Raw genomic sequence first — 21309 nt, 5'->3', positions numbered from 1 at the left:
TGGTTGCTAGTTAATTATTCTGCAGTGACTGAGTTATCTGTGTGTGTAGATGTGACAGAAAGACTGACCAGTGATTCTTAACACATTGGGTGCCCTTGAAGAACTCTGGTTTGTAGCTGAAAGAACTTTGCACAGTAGAATTGCAAATCACTGTTGCTCCGATAGGGTGACTTTCCCTGCCCCTCCCTGCCCAAATTCGCCTGTTCGCTGCTGTTGCTTAACATTTTGTAGCCAAATTATGCTTCCATTTCTCGGCTTCTGCTTGCATTAAAACATCTGCTTAACCTTTTTTGTTCTTACCTATCCAGTGCCTTGCAGATTTGTGTCACCTCAAAATATCACTCTTGTTTATATTGGTTAATTGCATGTTGAGCAGCCCTGGTGGCACAGATGGTTAAGTGCTCAGCTGCTAACTGAAAGCTTGGTGGTTTTGAATCCACCCAGCGGCTCCATGGGAGAAAGACCCGATGATCTCTTTTCTCTAAAAATTACAGCCAAATCACAATAGAAGGTCCCAGTTAGAATGGGTAAAAAATGTAGAACAAAATTCTAATTTAAAAAAAAAAAAACAAACCCAGATCTACTCATCCGAAGGAGACGGAAGGAACCCCTGAGACTGCTGTCCTAAGGCAACCATGTAACTTGAAACGGAAGACATTCCTGGGAGCCGCCTCTCAGCTGGATAGTAGACGAGGCTATGAAATAAACAGTAACACCTGGGAAGAATATGCTCCTTAAAAAAATCAACTAAATGAGACCAAAAGGGCAACATATGCCCAAAATCAAAGATGAGAAGGCAGGGAGGGACAAGAAGATCAGACTAATGGAAATGGGGAACCCAGAGAGGAAATGGGGAACCCAGAGAGGAAATGGGGAGAGTGCTGACACATTGTGGAAGTTGCAACCAGTGTCACAGAGCCAGTTGTGTAAGAATCATTGACTGGAAAACTAATTTGCTATGTAAAGTTTCACCTTAAGTACAATAAAATGTTTTTTAAAAATAGTTACAACCAGGAAAACTCTATGAATCAGTTCTACGCTGTAATACATGGGTAGCTATGAGTTGAAATCAGCTTGATGGCACACAACTACAACAACAATTGCATGCTGTTATCTCATTGGTGATCTTGGAAATTACAGAATTTTTGAGTTGGACAATACCTGAGATCTGTTTCTCAGTTTAAAATAATAGATTATAAATACATTTGTCAAAAAAAAAAAAAAAATTTCAGAGACACAGTACCAAACAGATCTAGTATTTCAATATAATGAATTGTCTTTCCAAAAATATTTAATTAATCACTTTCCAAGGACTATGATCATTTATATCAGAGATCAGCAAACTATGGTCCACAGGTCAAATTCAGCCCACCACCTGCTTTTATAAATAAGGCTTTATTGAAACAAGGCCACACCCATTTGTTTAACTGTTGTCTTATGGCTGCTTTTGTGCCATAGCAGCAGAGTTGACTAGCTGCAACAGAGACCCATTTGGCTCCCAAAAGCTAAAATATTTTATGCCTGGTCCTTCATAGATTTCAATTGAAATCTGCCAATCTCAGATTTCAATTGTTTACCATGAAGCCTCATTTCTCCAACTGGAAATATGAAATAACTTCCCCAGGGTAACACCAATATGTAAAAGCAAGGAGCAACTGTGAGGATATTTCAGCCTACCAAGAATATCACTAACTTGTTATCTTCATTCTTTTTTCATTTATAAAAAGTGGTTTATACTAAAATAACCACACCCTGGAGATAGGTAGGTAGGTGACATTTCTTTATTGTAATTGGTTATTTCAATTGGTCAAAGTGATCGACTGCTAACTGAAAGGTCGTTGGTTTAAAACCACCACTGGCTCCGTGGCAAAAAGATGTGACAGTCTTCTTCTGTAGAGGTTTATAGCTTTGGAAACTCTGTGGGGTCACTACAAGTTGGAATCAACTCAATGGCACTGGTTTTGGTTTGGTTTTTGGTGGTTAGGTTTTAGATTTAGAAGTTATCTTACACTGTACCGAGCTTGTTTAAGTTAATGTTTCTGTGTTGTTTTTGCAACCATTTTGTGTTCTTCACTTTTTTTTTCATGTTAAGATTACCTATGTGCTTCTCTTATTTGCAGTGTAAGTTTCCTGATTCAGTAATTTGTAATAGATCCACCACTAATGTCAGAGCCTGTTTAGTTGCTGTATTGTTTTACACCTACTCATAATCAAAGGTATTTAATGGAGATGCTAATTTTAGAATTCTAAACTGGATATTTAGTCCCTGAGCCATGCAAACAGCATAATTAGTAGTGGAAATGTTTCCGGTTCTAACCCACCTAGAGAGGCACCTCGGAAGATAGGCCTGGCAGTCTGCTTCCAAAAGGTCACAGCCTTTAAAACACTGTGGAGCAGTTCTGCTCTACACACATGGGTCACCATAAGTTGGAATCCATTTGATGGCAACTAACAACAGAAACAAGCTGGATATTTACAAAGTATAGTTGTTACCTGAAAGTTATAACATGCAGTCCTTCTACTCAGATTTCACCAGTTTAAATTCTGAGTCACTGAAGTTCTGTCCATATTAGACCCCACTTTTCTTTCTTTGAATGAGCCCCAGTGGCACAGTGGTTGAAGCACTCAGCTAAGAACCTAAAGGTCAGCAGCTCAAACACATCAACCACTCCATGGAGAAAGATGTGGCAGTCTGCTGCCATAAAGATTTATAGCCTTGGAAGCCCAATGGGGCAGTTCTGCTCTATACTAATAGGGTCACTATGAGTCGGAATCGACTTGACGCCAATGGATTTGGTTTGAGTTTTCTTTCTTTATACAATGAGCAATTTTCTCTTTATGGTGAAACTGTTTTCATGGCACTGACATTAGTCAGTGTGAATTGTACCTGTAACCTTGAAAGTATTATTAAAATAGAAAGTGTTGGAACAGTGGTAATGAAGTAATTCTTAATGGCTTATATCCACATTACCTACTACTACCACATTTTTATTAATGTCTGAAGTATTATGTAGTCTTTAAGTAAAAAGAAGAAAGAAGAAAGAAAGAAGGGTGCATATGCCACTAAGAAGGAGCCCTGGTGGTGCAGTGGTTAAAGCATAGATTGCTAACCCAACCAAAAGGTCGGTGGTTTGATCTTACTAGCTGCTCCGTGGAAGAAAGATGTGGCAGTCTGCTTCCACAAAGATTACAGCCTTGACCCTGGACACCCTTATATAGCTCAGTAATGAAGTCACTCCTGAGGTTCACCCTTCAGCCAAAGATGAGACAGGCCCATAAACCAGAACGAGACTAAATGGGCACACCAGCCCGGGGGCAAGAACGAGAAGGCAGGAGGGGACAGAAAAGCTGGTAATGGGCAACCCAAGGCCAGGAAGCGGGGAGAGCATTGACATGTCCTAGGGTTGGCAACCAGTGTCACAGTATGTATTAATTATTTAATGAGAAACTAGCTTGCTCTGTAAACCTTTATCTAAAGTACAATTTTAAAAAATAAAAAGATTGCACCCTTAGAAACCCTATGGGGGAGTTCTACCCTGTCCTGCAGGGTCACTATGAGCTAGAATCCACTTGATGGCAACTGGTTTGGCTTTTGGTTTTATGCCACTAAGATGTATATAAATTCTATATTCTATGCTTACTCTGGGTTATCTTTTTCTCCAGTCTTTGGTTAGCTAACTCTGATCTGCTCTAGAGTACTGGTTTAAATAAATATTTTAGAGAAAAGTAAAAACTTTTATCTTCTCATATTGTGGGGAATGAAACCAAGGTCATGAAGTACTTTATAAACAAACTATCGAATGGGAAACTAATTTGTTCTGTAAATTAGTTTTATGTAAAGCATCGTTATAATAATAAAAACCTTTTTATCGTCTCTTTATGACTTTTAACGTCTTTTCTAAACAGTGCTCAGAAATCTTAGTTTATATGATCAAAAGTTAAGATCCTGGAGTTACATATAGTACAGAAGCATTGCAAAGAATTTGTAGGAGAAAGCCTGAGCTTAGTTGCAGGTATAGGCATTATTGAGTGTTAATATCTCAGTATCTGAATGACTTAGCTGTAATGTGGCAAACGATAGTGATGTTACAAGAATCGCACCCAAATGTATGAACAGATGCAAGAAGAATTCATATTATATGTTTTCTAGAGAGATCATAGACCATGAAATACAACAAATAGAATGCCTCACTGATAAGATCAGAACAACACCATAAAAATTACTGTAAAAGCATACTTGAAAAGTACGGATATTTCCATAGCAATATAACCGGGCCAAGAAAATAGTATATTATTTCTCTGAATGTTCTAAGGAGATTAACTGGAAAACAATCCTATTCTAAAATAACTTTATTTTTTCTAACTTCAAACCCACAACCTTTAAGTCGTCCTATCTGTTGTCTCTCTTCTTGCATCCAGGTGCTGAACACTGCAGGCTGCAGTTAAACAAGTGAGCGGACTGGTGATAGCAAATTTAAATTTCTTACATGAGATTTTCAGGGACTTTCGGCAGTCCTTTGTATCATTGGGCAGCTCTCTCTCCCATTTCCTACAGCAGAAATTTAGCAAATTTGTTCTTCCAACAAACATTACTTGAACTCCTACTCTGTGCCGGACATTGATCTAAGCTCCAGGGATACAGCAGTGAATAATATAGGTGGAAAAAACCCTGTCCTCATGGAACTTACCTTCTAGCAAAATACTAAATGCTATGTAAGTGTAGGTTAAATAAGGGCAGTTAATGTAGTTGGTGGGGTGACTACATGTCCCAGTTTGCTAGAACAGCCCCAGCGTGACACCAGCAGGTACTGTCATCTTCACAGAGAAATTTGTGGTTCTCAGGAGTTAACCTCAACTTGCCATTCCCTCCTTTACAAATCTGTCTTCATTTCTTCTCAGCCTCAAATTCATTCCTCCATTTCAGAAGAAGGGACATCTCTCCTGTCTAAAACTTGTGTTCTAGCCTGTCTCCTGGAGAACTTTGTTCTCTAAAGTACTGTAGCTTCAGATGGATATATCCAATTGCTTTTTGAACATCTCCACCTGGATGTTGCATAGACATCTCAAACTTTGCTTATTTTTTTACCACTACCAACCTCTCTGACCAGGAACACAATAGAAGGTCCCAGTTAGGAAGGGTGAAAAATGCAGAACAAAATTCAAATTCATAAAAAAACATCAGACTTACTGGTCTGATAGAGACTGGAGGAACCCCCAAGATGATTGCCCTAAGACACCCTTCAAATTTGGAACTGAAGCCACCACCGGAGGCCGCCTTACAGCCAAATGATAGACTGACCTGTAAAATAAACGGTAACACCCATAAGGAATGTGCTCCATAGAACAATCAACTATATGAGACCAAAAGGGCAACATTTGCCCAAAAGCACAGGTGCGAAGGCAGGGAGGGGCAGGGAAACAGGACAAAACAGGGAACCCAGGGTGGAAATGGGGAGAGTGCTGACACATTGCAGGGGTTGCAACCAATGTCATGAAACAATTTGTGTATGATTATTGAATGGAAGACTAAATTTGCTGGGTAAACGTTGACCTGAAGTGCAAAAAAAAAAAAATTTCAAGCTGAAATCCTGTTCTTCCCCTCTCAAACTTGTGCTTGTACTTCCTCTGTTCCCGATCTTACTTGGTGGTGCCTTCTTTACCCAGTTACCCAAGCTGGGCACCAGAGAGGAGTCTTCAACTCCTCCCTTACACTTAAAACCTTCTCATCTCTACCCCTATCTCTTAGCATTTCACTTAGCGTAAGTGAAATCTTAGCCAAGGGAGCTCAACCTTCATTTTGTCTCACCTACAATCTCATGATCATCCTGCCTCTTGTCAGCTTCTTTCTAGCCCATCTGCTGTGCTGCCAATGTAATATCTTAAAAATGCAAATCTTTTTAATTCCTTCAGTAGCCCTTAATTGCTCAAAGAATTAAGATTATATTCCTTAGCAGACATACAGGTGTTCCATGAAGAGTTCTTTCATACTCTGTCTCCCACTGTATTTTGCATACTCATCCTACTCTCAAGCCATACTGAAATATTTATAGGGCCCCACATTTGCCGTGTTGTTTGCTCCTTGTCCTATACCACTGTTTTCTTCTGCCTGGCATGTCTACAACCTTTATTGCTTCACTGCCTCCCTATCCCCACCTAGGGCAGCTAGAATTATTATTTCAGGACCCAATTTGATCTCCTTTGTATATAACCTTCCCTGATTTCACAAATAGATTTGACCATGCCTACTTTCTGACATTGTGCTTTGTTCTCAGGTTTATTATAGCACTTATTACTGTATTTCTTTTTTATCTGGGTGTTACCTTTTAGTGGACTGAGCTCTTCAGGTAGTTCCACTGTATAGCATATTATAGGCACTCCTCAAATGTGTGGTGGGGTTTGAGATGAGGAGCTCGGAGTAGATCACAACAGTTGGTTTAAATACGGCTGTGCCTCTCACGTCGAGGATTGCTGAGCTTGGAGACATATAGATGAGAATGGTAGACAGTTCTGCTCTCCTTCCTTGTCCCTTCTCGAAGCTGTTGCCCTCAGCCTTTAGTACCAGATTCTTTTTGATCTGTACTTCTTATGATATTCTAATACCTATTCTTAGCTTTTGTTTTCCCTTTATTTCATTTGTATTGTCAGAGCAATTAAGAAAAGAAGCCTTTAAATTACTGTTAAAAACTCCTACTGCTATTTTCACTCCAACACAGGAGAAATCATACACTAGACTGTTTTCACTTGACTCCTGTGTGCCAAAAGAAGTCTTTCCTCACCCAGTGAAAAGAAAAGTCATGGTATGATAAAGATATTTTTTTCAACAGTTGTTTAGTCTTCGTAGGTCCCCAAATTGTCTCCACATATTTAGTGCCAAATTAAAAGCCAGACCAGTTTTTTGTTAATCTTGAGAAAAGAAATAATGGTTTTTAAAGATTGTTAATGGAATAATGAAGACTCCTTGGGCTTTTAACATGAAAACTTCAGGTGACCAAAGGTCCATTTACACACATTAGGGTCAGAGGATAGTGGAACGATCAACACCTCAATTTAGCCTTATGCATTATTTCCCGCTCCAAATATGCTGGTAGAAGCTACTTGTGGTGTAACTCCTTATGTATATAATATTTATCTGACTCTTGATTTTCTTAATGGGTAAAGAATCTAGTTATGAATTCTTTGCCCTTTGCGGAATGTGGTATCTTGGTCTTGATTCCATCTGTCCCATCCCTTTTACTTAATTTTATCTTGTTTTGCATTGTGTTTCTAAAATAATGGCTTTGGCTTGTTTTTCCCTGAATGTTTCTGCAGTTTGGTTTGAGTATCTGGCTTTGGGCACCCCTCCTGAACTTGGACTTCATCTGTACTTGTGACTTTGGAAGGCAGAATTCAATGTCCTCTATGGGAGATGACTTTTTTTTTTTTTAATATGTGTATGTGTCCCCCCACCCCTTTTTTTGTTTCTCTTAAAAGACTGGAAAGAAAGCCGTTAAAGCAGTCCTGTGGGTGTCAGCCGATGGACTCAGAGTTGTGGATGAAAAAACTAAGGTAAGATTTTTAGAAGCTTAAATGTGTCTGCATAGATTTTTTTGTCCCATGATCAGATATAATGGCCTTAAACTGTTGTCACTCTACATCCTTCCACTTTGTCCAAAGTACAATCTTCTGAGAGACTATTTAACATTCAGGAAAGCAAACTAGTTACTCATTTACCTTATGAAAAATAGGAGAGAATTTTCTTAGCAATTTGTTCTACATGAAACAGCATGTTTCATGTAATAAGCATTGTCATTTAATGTTAAGATCTGAGTTCTATATTTGTTTTTACATATTTAAGAAAAATTTTTGCCCCCACAAATTCGATGCAACAGATGATTGCCCACTTCTGAGATTTCTTCTTGTTCCTTAATAAAGCACTGTATTTTAGAAAGTGGTATTTGAACTAATTAACCTACTGTTTAACTGAAAACCACTCTTTAAGTCAAAATTTAAGGACTGGTAAATGGCTCATTTAATTAACATTTACGTAGAGTCCATACAACATCTCTCAAATTATAGGTAACATTTTTCATTGGAGAGAAAGTGACCCTGAATGCCCAAATAAGGATAAAGACACAGAGAAAGCATAAGGTGTTTGTTGTTGTTAGGTGTTGTGGAGTCGATCTTGACTCATAATGACCCCGTGTAGATAAGTGCATTTAATCGTTAATTTAAATTTTCCAGAAGACCTAATGTCAGGAAAAATTTTAACAAGAAAGTGATGTTTCAAAAAAAAAACTTCAAAAAAAAATTTCCAGATGTCATTGGAAGGCGTAAAAAGTCTGGCAGATAAAGAGCAGCTTTGATGGGTAACTTGCCTGATAAATTTGAAGTGATTTAATATAGCTGGATTTTAGTCCTTTTGACCTTCCATCTAAAGTTTCTGTTTTTTCAAGTTCAAGAGAAGCAGTTGTCTGAAATGTAAGTTACAATCATCTTAATTAGCTTCTTTTTAAGAAAATATATTTTTTATTACTATTTTGAATGAAATTTGTTTTCCTCGGAGGCTGTGTATTTGTTTTGTACAATAATTGGAAAGTGATATTGCCCCCTGGTGGCTACTGTAATAGCACTGGCATTCATTAGTTTAGTCCTTTCCACATTGAATGATAATAGTAATTGATGGCTTGTCATCCTTGGACCTATATTCCCACCTTTATATTTAGCTAGAAGCAGGAACTAACAAAATAAGGTATGATCATTGTCATGAGACCATGCCATGATCTTCTGTACAAATTTACTATGGAACAGAAGCCAAAATTTGAGTACCTTACCCCACGAACAGGAAGCTCTGTCAGATTGTTTGCTGTCCCATCTCCATACCTGTTATGGGTTGAATTGTGTCCCCCAAAAATACATATTGGAATCCTAATATGTGTTGTGGATGTAATCCCATTTGGGAATAGGTTTTTCTTTGTTATATTAATGAGGTCATATCAGTATAGGGTATGTCTCAAACCTAATCACTTTGAGGTATAAAAACAGATGAGGCACAGAGACAAACAAGCACAAATAGAGAAAAAAATAGGTGTCATATGGAAAACCAGGGAATTGCTGAGATTACAGAAGCTGATGGATATTTCCCCAGCGCCTTCCCCTAGAACCAGTGCCCTGAGTTTGGTCGTCTAGCCTCCTGAACTGTGAGAAAATAAATTTCTGTTGGTTCTTTAAATCTACCAACTTGTGATGTTGGTTACAGCAGCACTAAGAAACTAAGACACCCTGGTTCTGATAGCATTCTTCCTTAAAAGTATGGTAGCTCTTGGATAGTTTCTCGGAAAAACGGATAAATTAATTGAAAGAATGGAAAATGTGATTGAAGTGATCATAAAATTAAATTTATATTAATAAGAAGAAAAAAAGGAAAATAGTTTTCTTTTTTAATTTCACTTTCAGTAATGATTGAGTAAATTCCGATTGGGGGCCAACCCTCCTGCAAACAGCTAGAAACTCAGGACAAAACAAAACAATTATTTGAAGACACTGGAGAATAGCCCAAAGCAGACAGATTCTAGTGGGAAGTCAACACTTGGTAGAAGGAAGTGACACTGGGCAGTTTTCCCATTTCACAACTTTTAGCCTGAAGGCAGAGTCCCTGAACGTCACAAATGGTTAAGTGCTCAGCTACTACTGACGATAACAGCCTAAGGACATGCTGTACTGTACAAAAATCAAACCTGTGGCTTTTGAGTCAGTTCAGACTCCTGGGGACCCCACGCGTCAGAGTAGAACTGCTCCGTAAGGTTTTCTTGGCTGCGATCTTTATGGAGGTAGATTGTCAGGTCTTGCTTCTCTAGCGCTGCTGGGTGGGTTCAAACCGCCAGCCTTTGGGTTAGCAGCTAATCACAAGCCGCTTGGACCACCATATGGGAGACTCTGGTTTCACAGAATCCCGGAATACCATGACCTACTCAAAAGGGGCCTTAAGGTAATGCTTTTGGTTTGACTGTTTTAGCACTTTTAGCCATACCTCAGCATATAGAGATTCTGGGTCATGGAAAGATTACATGAAGAGCCTTAGAGCCTTAAGATTTTTAAAAACATTTCATGGAAACTATACCATTCAGCCAAGTATATAAAAAGAAAATCAGACTCAAAATGAAAGTTAATAAAATCTATAGAACAGTCCTGGGAATGGTATCATTAGATATGAGTTATGTGGAAATTGGATTAAATATATTTATGTACATCGTTAAATTGACCATGGAATCAACCATAAAAGAGAGATCTTCTAAAACTAGAATCAACAAATAAGTGTTTTAGAGCAGTAGATTAGGTGAAGGAGGGAGGCATCTGGGCTAAGTACTTATGGGAATCCCTCCTAGGGCATATTCTCAGTATTCAAACTGCCGGCCTTAGATCTAGTACACTCCATAGCCTGGCCGCATTAGACAACGGGCACGGGCAGTCTCTACTGTAGAGTGAGCATCCTGTGTTTCTTATTATAAACTTGAATAAGCTCATAAGCCCTCTCCTTTTTTGTGCTTTCCTTTTTCTAGGACCTCATAGTTGACCAGACAATAGAAAAAGTTTCTTTCTGTGCCCCAGATAGGAACTTTGATAGAGCCTTCTCTTATATATGTCGTGATGGCACCACTCGGCGCTGGATCTGTCATTGCTTCATGGCTGTCAAGGACACAGTGAGTCCAATAATATGCATTTCATTATGACTGTCATCAGTTAGCGGAGCGCCTTCCAGGTTGGCTCAGCCAAACAGCTTCCACTACATTTTTATCAAGTATATGCTGCTGCAGCTGCTCTCGGAAGTAGTTAAGCTAGCCTACTTTCACTCCTTTTATTCAAGTAATTTACACACTCTTTGTGTGACCCTGCAATTCACAAAGCAAGATAATTGGCTGAGATTCAAGGTCAGGCTGTGCCATTAAAAAAAAAGTGTAAGTGCATTGGTTACAGTGGTTGTTAAACCTATATTTGAAAAGCTTTCGTTGTTGAAACTGTTCAGGATTCTTAAATGTTTTTGTTTGCTGATACATCTGGGTAGAAGATAATGATATTTGGAATGTATTTATAAATTTATTTACCGAGAGATTCTATTACAAATGAAAGAATTGAGTTAGAGTGTATTTTTAATTAATTAAAAAATAGAATACTAAAGTATGGTAAATTGAACTATGCTAGAAATTGTTGCATGGTAAAATTTTTTGTTTAAAAATCAAGAGTAATTTTCATCTTTCATGTAAATTACCAACATTCTGACATGAAAGACAAGTCTTTTGGATGATGATCTTACTTACAGTTACAGCATTGAGTATGCAATAATTTCTGGGGTTTTTATACATCCAGACAAAACAAGGCAGTAATATCCATTCATGAAGAGTACAGCTCAATAAAGCCATTGCTGAGGCTTAACCTGGAAGGGGAGGTAGTGGTGGTGCTCTAAAACTGACCAAAGTTTTCCTTTAAAGCTTTGCGAGAGTGTGGTAGAGGCTCTGGTGTCCGATCTGGGTTCCATTCCTGGCTCTGGTTCTTATTAGCTGCTGGATTTGGGACAACTTACTAACATTTTCTCAGTCTTCATATCTACTTTTATAAAATGGAGGTAATTATTGTGAAGACTGAATTAAATAGTGAACATAAATACACCTGGTGTAGGATCTGGTCCATGATAACTGCTCCAAAAATGGTAGTTGATATTGTTAAAGCTGTTCCTACTTGGTTTGACGCAGGTACTTAGAGACTGAGTGCTTCTTCTGTCTCAGACCCTAAGAAAGCCCCAAAGACGCTGGTGTATTTTGCTGTCACTACGCTCAAAATCCAAAGAGTTCAAAAATTTCCCTACGCTAATTTTAAAACCATTTTCTTGTCAAGTCATGGCTCTTGAGGTGTTTGCATCCCCTAGGCTGATAGTTCTCCAGTATCAGAATCACCTGGAGGGCTTGTTAAAACACTGATGGCTGGGTCCCACTCCCAGAGTTTTTGGTTCAGTGGTCTGAGGTAGGACTTGAGAATTTGCATTTATAATAAGTTCCCAGGTGATCTCTTAGTGCTGGCTGGGAGATCACTCTTTGAGAACCACTACCGTAGATAGTGGTTCCTAGATATACGTTACATTTTCTTTTCGGATGGTATACTTAATAAACTCCTAAAATTACACTGCCTTTTCAGCAGTTTCTTAGAAGTGCTTGGTAAATATTCCTGCTATTCCCCGTAAAGAGCAGATGGAGGTTTGCAGATCAAGACAGGGCTAAGAACCTTGAACAGTGTCTCCTAAGCTGGTAGCCAGAGATAACGTGATAGAAGGCGCCTGCGTGATGAGGTAGGTCAGCGGCTGCTCTCAAAAGCACAGGTTGCCGATGATCGCTTTATACAGGGCCTGCAGCAGTTCATATAATTAAGGCATCATAAGCATTACCGTTATTCATTTTCATTAATTTGGCTTCCTAATATATTAAAATGTAATTTTAAGCTGGAGTCCCAACATTTTATTTCGCCTTGTACAAAAACAGACTTGTTTTTCACACTAACTCATAATGATTGGTACTGTAATTCTAAAAAAGTTTGTAAACCTTCTGCCATATACAGGGAGAAAGATTGAGCCATGCAGTAGGCTGTGCTTTTGCAGCCTGTTTAGAACGTAAGCAGAAGCGGGAGAAGGAATGTGGGGTGACTGCTACTTTTGATGCTAGTCGGACCACTTTTACAAGAGAGGGATCATTCCGCGTCGCAACAGCCACTGAACAAGCAGAAAGAGAGGAAATCATGAAACAAATCCAAGATGCCAAGAAAGGTACAATTTGTTCTACTATAATGTGTGTTTATTTAATGCAGATTTCCCCAGCAAGTTAATATTTTGAAGCTATCAGGAGCAAACTTTCTCATAATCCGAGAGAAAGCCTTAACAGTTTATGAAGATCTATCTTAAGAACAAAGCCGGTAGTCTTACCAAAGTGCCTTCCTTTAGAGTGCCTAGTTCAGTAGATTCAAAAATGTTTGTGTTTTCCATTATGTTAAGCTATCTGAGGAAGCTGAGCATGTAGTTAAAGAAGCTGCGAAGACATTTTCCCCTGTGTTTAAAAACAAAATTGGTACTTTCTACAGCCTGGAACAGATGTTTAATTCTGAGCTGCAGAATTTAATTTTCAGATGCATCTATGCTCTGTAATGCATCTCCTTTCTTCTGCCTTGAAAAAAGTTTAGGGCTGAAAAGAATCTACCAACTGTCACATTGGGTGCAAATGCAGATTGAGATTTAACGGTGCTACTATTTTTATTATTGTTTTTCAGTGCTTTAGTTGCAAAAGTCCATAGATTTTGAGAGGTGGGCCCCTAATTCTTCTACCATAGCTGCTAGTTTTAGTGTGTAACATTGCAGAATGTGAGTTTTTTCAGGTACACATGGCACCATAGCAGAAATGCCTGTACAAGCATCCAAGTTACTCAGGAGTCTGTTGTCTGAAGTTGGGTTCAGTATATTTTTTAAACTAATTGGGAGGGCCTCTAACCTATCTTTTAGAGACATTGGGAAGGAGATGGATAAAAGGACATAGGAGGGTTTTTGAGTTCCTCAGCTATGTAAGCTCAAATTATATGAAGAAATTATTTGAAGACATTGCTAAGGTCCTCGTTATCTTGATTTTCTTGAGCTGAAACAGATAAGGCAGTTGGTGGCTCATCAGTGGCCCCTGGCAACACTGCCTCATCCCCATCCTCTCCCACCTCTCCCACCTCGGATGCCACTGCCTCTCTGGAGATGAACAATCCTCATGCCATCCCACGCCGGCATGCGCCGATTGAACAGCTTGCCCGCCAAGGCTCTTTCCGAGGATTTCCTGCTCTTAGCCAGAAGATGTCACCCTTTAAACGCCAGCTGTCCCTGCGCATCAATGAGTTGCCTTCCACTATGCAAAGGAAGACTGATTTCCCCATCAAAAATGCAGGTAATGCAGCGTCCACCTGACTCGCTGGGTGCTCTAGCAGTGAAGCATTTTCATTGCTTCTGTCAGACTATCCACTCCTCTCTCCCTGAGGGCGGTTGGTGGTTGTATCTTGTGTCATTTCCCAGTAAGAGAAAGCTAAATTCCATGGAGGGACTGTGAAAATCATTCATTTCTCTTCGACAAATCGGTGACAGAGCCATGAAGAGAATTTCTAGCCTGAGCTTCAAGGTCTGTGGTTTGCCCTGATGTAAGTATACTACCTCTCGGCCAACCAGCTTCCAAACATCAAGAGTCTCAAGTTTCTGTTCTTATTCTTCCACTTGGGACCCAGCAGGGAATTAATTAAAGAGGCTTTAGAAACACATACAGTTAAATAGCATTACTCTCAGATGTACCAAAAGAAATGGATAAGTGCCCATTGTCCTTGTGACTAGTTGGCTCCATAGTGAGGAAACTCTAAACGGGACTCTTGTGTAAATATTAGATCTGTTGTTCATGAGAGACAGTGGGCTTGCTCACACATATTCATTACCTTTCAGAACTGCCACACAGGTCTTTGTGTGGCTTCTGTACAGCGGAGCCAGCCCTGGTAGCTCTATCCTCATCATAAGATCAGAGCTAAAGTGTCAGATCTGGTCGGTGCTTTTATTGGGCCCTATTTTACTTCCCTCTGAGATATGTTGAGCCATTGCTATGACAGAATACGAGGAAGCACTGTTTCAGGAGAGTAAAGTGTTTTTGACAAATGAAACTAGGCCTAAAGAAAAGTTGGACTACAGGATTACTGCAGGTCTTTCTAGCTTTCAATTTCTATAAAAGCTGAAACTCCAGACACTTCAGGTACCTCTGGGGCAGATGAGGAGCAAAAACTACTAATCTCTTTTTACAGATGAGCAAACAAAGATTCAGCATGCATAATTAGCTTCCTCAGTGAGACAGAATTATCCCAGAGTCAGTATTAAGAACAGTCTCTAGAGTACCAGACCTCAATTCATTTTATCGTGTTATCACAGTTCATATATTTGGTGCTAGCAACCTTGGAGAAAATTGAGAGCGATGGTGTTGGGAGAGTTTATTACAGAGAAAAGCACTGAACACCCACTGGTACCCCTTTCTTTGACCCATTTTTCTGAAAGAATCACTAAATGGCTTCAGAACTTAGGCCACAGCCTTAGGAATTGATTAGAAGGCACACGGGTTGCAGATGTCTTCTAGAAAGATCTATCCAGCTGAACATCTAGCACAAAAAGAGAACACCAAGCTCTCAACGGTGTCACAGAGGAGAGGAAATAAAGAAATTTGGGAATTTGCAAGGGAGGAAAATTATACCCTAGTACATGAATTGTTGACATTTTATACTTTCCCATCTGAAAAGCCAGTGAAAATTATGATTCGTAAATTTTCTAAAGCTGCTTATATCACCTGGGAGTTAATACACTTTCTTCCACAAATAAGAGATTTGGTGTCATATTGTTAAATATCTGGGAGTATTCAGTTTTCCTGTCTGGAGCCCATGTCTCTTTGCCTGCAGTGCCAGAGGTAGAAGGGGAAGCAGAGAGCATCAGTTCCCTGTGTTCGCAGATCACCAATGCCTTCAGCACACCCTCTGAGGATCCCTTCTCATCCGCCCCAATGACCAAGCCAGTGACAGTGGTGGCACCACAGTCTCCTACCTTTCAAGGTTTGTGCCCTCTTGACCTACTAGCTGCTCTCTTTGAAACTAGTACTTTTATTTAACTGCTCACTAACTTTAAGTTGGCATCCTGAGCTTCCCCAAGAACTGGTCAGATCCATTAATTTTCCCTGTTTGACACACTTGCTCATTTTTGTCTGACAGTGTCTTTGTGCTTTGCTCCCCTTCTTGCTTCCTAAGATGTCAGCATCCCTCATTTTGCATGTACATACCTTTCTTCATCCCATTCTGTGAGGAGCTTCTGTAGTTGCATCCCCCCACTTTATCTGCCACTTGTCAGTTAAGGGTCAGCATTATCCAGCCAGCTTTCCAGAAGCAGCAGTCGTCAGAATTGGTTCTAATGTCAAGTCTTCTCTCGGACAGTGGTTCTCAACCGGGGGCAATTTTGCTCCTAACAGGCATGATCTGGGAACATTCTCGGGTGTCACAACTTGGGAGGGATGCTATGGCCATCTAGTTGGGTAAAGAGGCCAGGAATAACGCTAAATATCCTACAATGCACAGGATAGTCTGCCCCTCCCCAACAAAGAATTATCCAGCCCAAAATGTCAACAGCACAGAGAAACCCTGGGCTTGCCTAGTCTGTGCCCAGCCGTAAGAGACTAGGCCTAAAGAAAAGGCACCTCTTTGGCTCTTTAGTTCATTTCATCATCTACAGCTAGTGTCCTTAAGTTTGCCTTTGTGGCATTGAAGTTACTAAAAGTTGTTTGCAAAGATACTGTGAGTTAATAGTTTGTATTGACTTAGAGATCAGCAAAGAGTTTATATAACTTAAATTATAGGCTTTTAAATTAGTCTTCCTTTAGAATTTGAGCTCCATTTCTTTTGGGAAAAAGCTCAGAGAAAGAACCAGGGCACTCAAGTTGTGCTGTGGAGACAGTACCCCGCTCCTGTTGGAGGAAGCTACTACATGCATTTCCTCCAGGGAGTCCCATGTTTTAAATAGACATTTATAGCACCAGTTAGAAGAAGATACAACTTATTGAGCACTTAGCAATTGATGCCTGCCACGTGTGGTAAGGACTAGTGTATTATCTCATTTAATCTCTACAATAATCCCTTGAAGTAGGCATTACAGATACAAAAAATGAGGTTCAGGGAAATTAAGTAATTTGCCCAAAGTTGCACAGGCAGGATTTATACCCAGGTCTTTTTCTCAATGTGATACTGTTAACATTTTACTGACTCTGTGCCTGTTTACTAGGCACTGATTGTACTAAATTGAATAGAACATAGTCCTTTCCATGCCTTTAAGGAGCTCCCAGTCTGTGGGTGAGATAGGCTTTTAAAAACAGGCCCTGGGTAACACCAAGACCATAAGCATGGTTGCCCAGACCCAAAGAGGGAATGATTACAGTGTAGGGTGGGGACGGTGCCTCCTTGTCTGCGCCATACTAAATTGTGATAGAGACCTGGGGCTAAGGAGTAGAAACTGACTGACTAGATATCTGGTGTAAAAAGAGCAAGGGGATTTTAATAAAGTGAGATAAGGAAAGAATAGTAGGTACTTTGAGATATTATGAACATTATAATCTGAGGAGGAAAAAAGATGAAATTGATTCTTTAAGCAAATTAAAATATACCAAATTTGATTCTTCATCTATGAGGATAATTCCTATCTCATGGGGTTTTTGAGAGAATTAATAAAATGATGCATTTAAAGTACTATTAGCATAGTACTTTGTTACTATATTTTACCCATTGTTATTACTGTTGGCACAATTTGATCTATTTCATCATACCTAAGGCTAAACCACATCTAGAATAGTTAGATCTTTGCTGCTTTTAAGACACAGCAACTCTCTTCAAGTAGATTTGAAATAGTGTTTTGGTAGGCTTCGTTTCCTCTCCTTCGTGCACATGTCTTCCAAGAATAGTCATTTGACTTTATCAGTGTAGCGAGTTTAATGACAACCTCTATCTTTGCTGAAATGTGTATGTATCCATTGCAAGATGGCATGGTTATCCCAACACCAATTTTTCTGTCTTATGTTTATCTGTTACACCAGTATTGCACATTGGCCTGACTGACCCAGCTCCAAGGGGTCACTGGTACACACCCTGCATGAACTAACTCCATCGATGTTGTCTGCTCCCATTGTAGCTAATGGCACTGACCCTGCCTTCCATGTGCTTGCTGCTAAGCCAGCCCATACTGCTCTGGCACCTGTAGCAATGCCTGTGCGTGAAACCAACCCTTGGGCCCATGCCCCTGACGCTGCTAACAAGGCAATTGCAGCCATACGTTCGGGTAAGGTGGCCACAGATGTGGTGAGGACTCTGGGATCAGATACATGACGTGGTTTTAAAATCACCCATTTACCTGAGTAGGAATCAAGAAGGAATTTCTTTAGGAAACGGATGTTCCCTCCTGGAGTAAACTGCTATTAAGAAACAATGGTGACGGAAAGGGACAAAAGAAGTTAGATTGGTGGTTCTTAACTAGGTCTACAGAACAGAACCACCCTGGAGCTTTTATAAAATAGATTCCTTGGCCCTGCCCCTAGAGTCCGTCACTGGATTTGGTGATTTGTGGACATGCCTGTGGGAAGGGTGAACCCTGACTCCTGCAATGGCAGGCCTACAAAAAAGTGAGTCTTTGGCACTGTCTTTGCTTTTCTAGTTTTTCTATGGAAACCCTGGTGGTGTAGTGGTTAAGTGCTACGACTGCTAACCAAGATGTCGGCAGTTCGAAACCACCAGGCGCTCCTTGGAAACTCTATGGGGCAGTTCTACTCTGTCCTATAGCATCGCTATGAGTTGGAATTGACTCGATGGCAGTGAATGAGTTTTTCTATAGTGAACGTTTATTAACCATAAAACCTAAAATTTTAAAAATAGTAGTAAAGGCAGTTCACAAGAAAGACAGTATGTGTCTGGAAACCAGGCAGGGGCCAGCAGGGTACAGCATGAGGTCACTGGTTATTTTCCTTTTGCCCTAATAGAGTAGAAGGGAATCACCTCAGGCCTTTAGCACCCATGCAGGCTCATTTCTGAGCTGTACATGAGCCCTGGCAATGGAGAAATCTTCCAATGCCAGACAGCTGCCTTGGTTCAATATGTTTGAGCCACATCTAAACAGCTCCTCAACGTCCCTGGCTTTCTGAGACAGCAGCATGTCTGACAGGTTCTCTCTGTCTCTCCAGGAAACCTCCTCAGCTGGTAACAGAGACTTTCTTCCCACCTACCAAAAGCACAAAATGTCTATTAGGCAGACTTGTTCTGCGTCTTAGAATCATTCAAATAATCAAGGTTATAAGGCAAGGAAAGAAGCTCCTAATGCCTGATTCTTTTGTCACTTTTCATCTTGTTGGTTACAGGGACCGAGTGGGGTCAATCTTCGGGTGCTGCCTCTCCAGGTCTCTTCCACGCTGGTCACAGACGCACTCCCTCTGAGGCTGACCGCTGGTTAGAAGAAGTGTCCAAGAACGTCCGGGTTCAGCAGCCCCAGGCTTCAGCTGCCCCTCTGCAGCCAGTTCTCCAGCCTCCTCCACCCACTGCCATCTCCCAGCCAGCATCGCCTTTCCAAGGGAATGCATTCCTCACCTCTCAGCCTGTGCCAGTCGGTGTGGTTCCACCCCTGCAGCCAGCCTTTGTCCCCACCCAGTCCTATCCTGTGGCCAACGGGATGCCCTATCCAGCCCCTAATGTGCCTGTGGTGGGCATCACTCCCTCCCAGATGGTGGCCAACGTGTTTGGCACTGCAGGCCATCCTCAGGCTGCCCATCCCCATCAGTCACCCAGCCTGGTCAAACAGCAGACATTCCCTCAGTATGAGACAAGCAGCACTACCGCCAGTCCCTTCTTTAAGCCTTCTGCTCAGCACCTCAACGGTTCTGCAGCTTTCAATGGCGTAGACGATGGCAGGTTGGCCTCAGGAGACAAGCACACAGAGGTTCCTGCAGGCACCTGCCCTGTGGATCCTTTCGAAGTGCAGTGGGCTGCATTAGAGAGCAAGTCCAAGCAGCGTACTAACCCATCCCCCACCAACCCTTTCTCCAGTGACTTACAGAAGACATTTGAAATTGAACTTTAAGCTGTCCCTATGGCGTATGCATCTTGTTTGTACTTAGGCAAGGGTGGAGGTCAAAGGCACAAAGGGGACTCTGTCTTCCTGATCAGTACTTTTCAGTAATCCCAAAGGTCCCCAGGACAAGTCCAGGCACAGAGTACAGCAAGGGGTGATTTTGAAAGAAGTGGGGAAACCCATTTCTAGAGAAGAGCTGCCTTGCAGTTAGGCTAAATAAGTCAAGGAATGTTGCCCTTTGTCCTCCATCATCTCCTTACAAGTCTCTGGAAACAGAGAGGCAGAAGTATCTAAACAGGAATCTGTATTCAAAGCACATTTACTGGAATATAAAATACAACAGGAAGCAAAACGATCTCCCTTTGTTTTTCAGGCCATTCACCTGCCTCCTCAGTACTGGCCTGTCTTAGAGATCAAGAACAGACTGGCTTATGCTCAGGCCGGGTAAGAGAGGGGCAGGCTGTGTGGCCAGGATTCCCGGGAGGGCATGTCAGCAGCTGCCCAGCAGAGCTATATTTTGGAGATAAAGTTGAGCTTCCATTTTGAGTAAGAGAATAAATATTATATATATCAAAAAAGCCAAAATCTTTATTTTTATGCACTTAGACTATTTTAAATAGTTCAACATTAAAAAGTTGTATGAGTTGTAAGTAATCTTGCCAAAGGTAAAAGGGTTAGCTGTAAGAAATTGTACATAAGATTGATTTATCATTGATGCCTACTGAAGTAAAAAAAAAGAAAGGCTGAAGGTGGCAGAGGGGGTCCCTAGTTTGTTCAGTATCTTCAGTATCGTTCATTGTAAGTAGCACATTGCAGCAACAATCATGCTTATGACCAATACAGTCACTAGGTCGTAGTTTTAAATAAAGAAAATGAAAGAGCAGTATTGTCCTGGTTTTAAACTTAAAAAATTCTAATGTCATTATTTTAATGGAATCTAAATATGCTCTATAGAGAATATGTAATTTCCTTATGTTAATCCTTTACGTTTTTTTAACACTAATATGACAGTTACATAATCATATCCACAGAAGGGAACGCAGGTTACTGTGTCAGGTCGTTACGTTGGTCTTAGTTTGATGGGTTTTGTTTTGTCCATTAAATTGTTTCCCTGAGTTTTGTGGGGATGGGGATTCTGGTTTTTACTTGCTTTGTGTGTTTTCCCCCGGTTTTGGTTAGCAAAAAATCCCATTGCCAGTTGCAGCCACTTGACCTCTGGTAACAACATGAGATCCCATCTCATTTTTACTTTTAAACGTTGGCCTTACAATCAAATGTAAGTTATATATATTTGTACTGATGAGATTTATAATCTGCTTTAACAAAAATAAATGTTCGTGGTAGAAGATTTGCCCATGAAGAGCTGTTCTTTCCCCTTTTCTTTATCAGCAAATGTGTTCTTATTGGTCTTCTCTCTCTCTCTCCTTTGCTGATCTCTAGTGGCAGCTAGAAAATCTTTCATTGGAACTAATATACCCTTAAAATTCATATTTTCATTCATACTTTGGGCTGAGTGAGCCTGTATATATCCCTAAGTCAGACTCTTGCTGCACGAACATCACCTGGAGCTTGTTAGAAAGGCAGACTCTTGCACCCCACCCAGACCTCCTGACTCAGAATCTTAACAAGGTCCCCAGGTGATTCACATGCACTTT

The 21309-nt window shown here is 40.5% G+C and overlaps 1 protein-coding gene across 7 annotated transcripts in view; it reads left to right on the top strand.

Moving 5' to 3' along the window:
• The window catches only part of NUMB (NUMB endocytic adaptor protein), a 190858-nt gene extending 169856 nt beyond the window's left edge, over positions 1–21002 (top strand). For 3 of the 7 annotated variants that reach the window (XM_049899408.1, XM_049899410.1, XM_049899407.1), the window contains 7 exons: positions 7471–7545; positions 10536–10676; positions 12580–12784; positions 13641–13934; positions 15466–15615; positions 17732–17878; positions 18948–21002. In XM_049899408.1, coding sequence (XP_049755365.1) covers positions 7471–7545; positions 10536–10676; positions 12580–12784; positions 13641–13934; positions 15466–15615; positions 17732–17878; positions 18948–19663 — 1728 coding nt within the window. In that variant the 3' untranslated portion in view covers positions 19664–21002. The remainder of the gene's footprint in view (positions 1–7470; positions 7546–10535; positions 10677–12579; positions 12785–13640; positions 13935–15465; positions 15616–17731; positions 17879–18947) is intronic. The other 4 variants (XM_049899411.1, XM_049899409.1, XM_049899413.1 and 1 more) reach the window with 2 other exon arrangements.
• The last annotated feature ends 307 nt before the right edge of the window (positions 21003–21309 follow it).

Source organism: Elephas maximus, chromosome 10, assembly GCF_024166365.1.
Source record: "Elephas maximus indicus isolate mEleMax1 chromosome 10, mEleMax1 primary haplotype, whole genome shotgun sequence".
Taxonomy (NCBI): domain Eukaryota; kingdom Metazoa; phylum Chordata; class Mammalia; order Proboscidea; family Elephantidae; genus Elephas; species Elephas maximus.
This window is presented reverse-complemented; position numbering and strand designations above follow the sequence as displayed.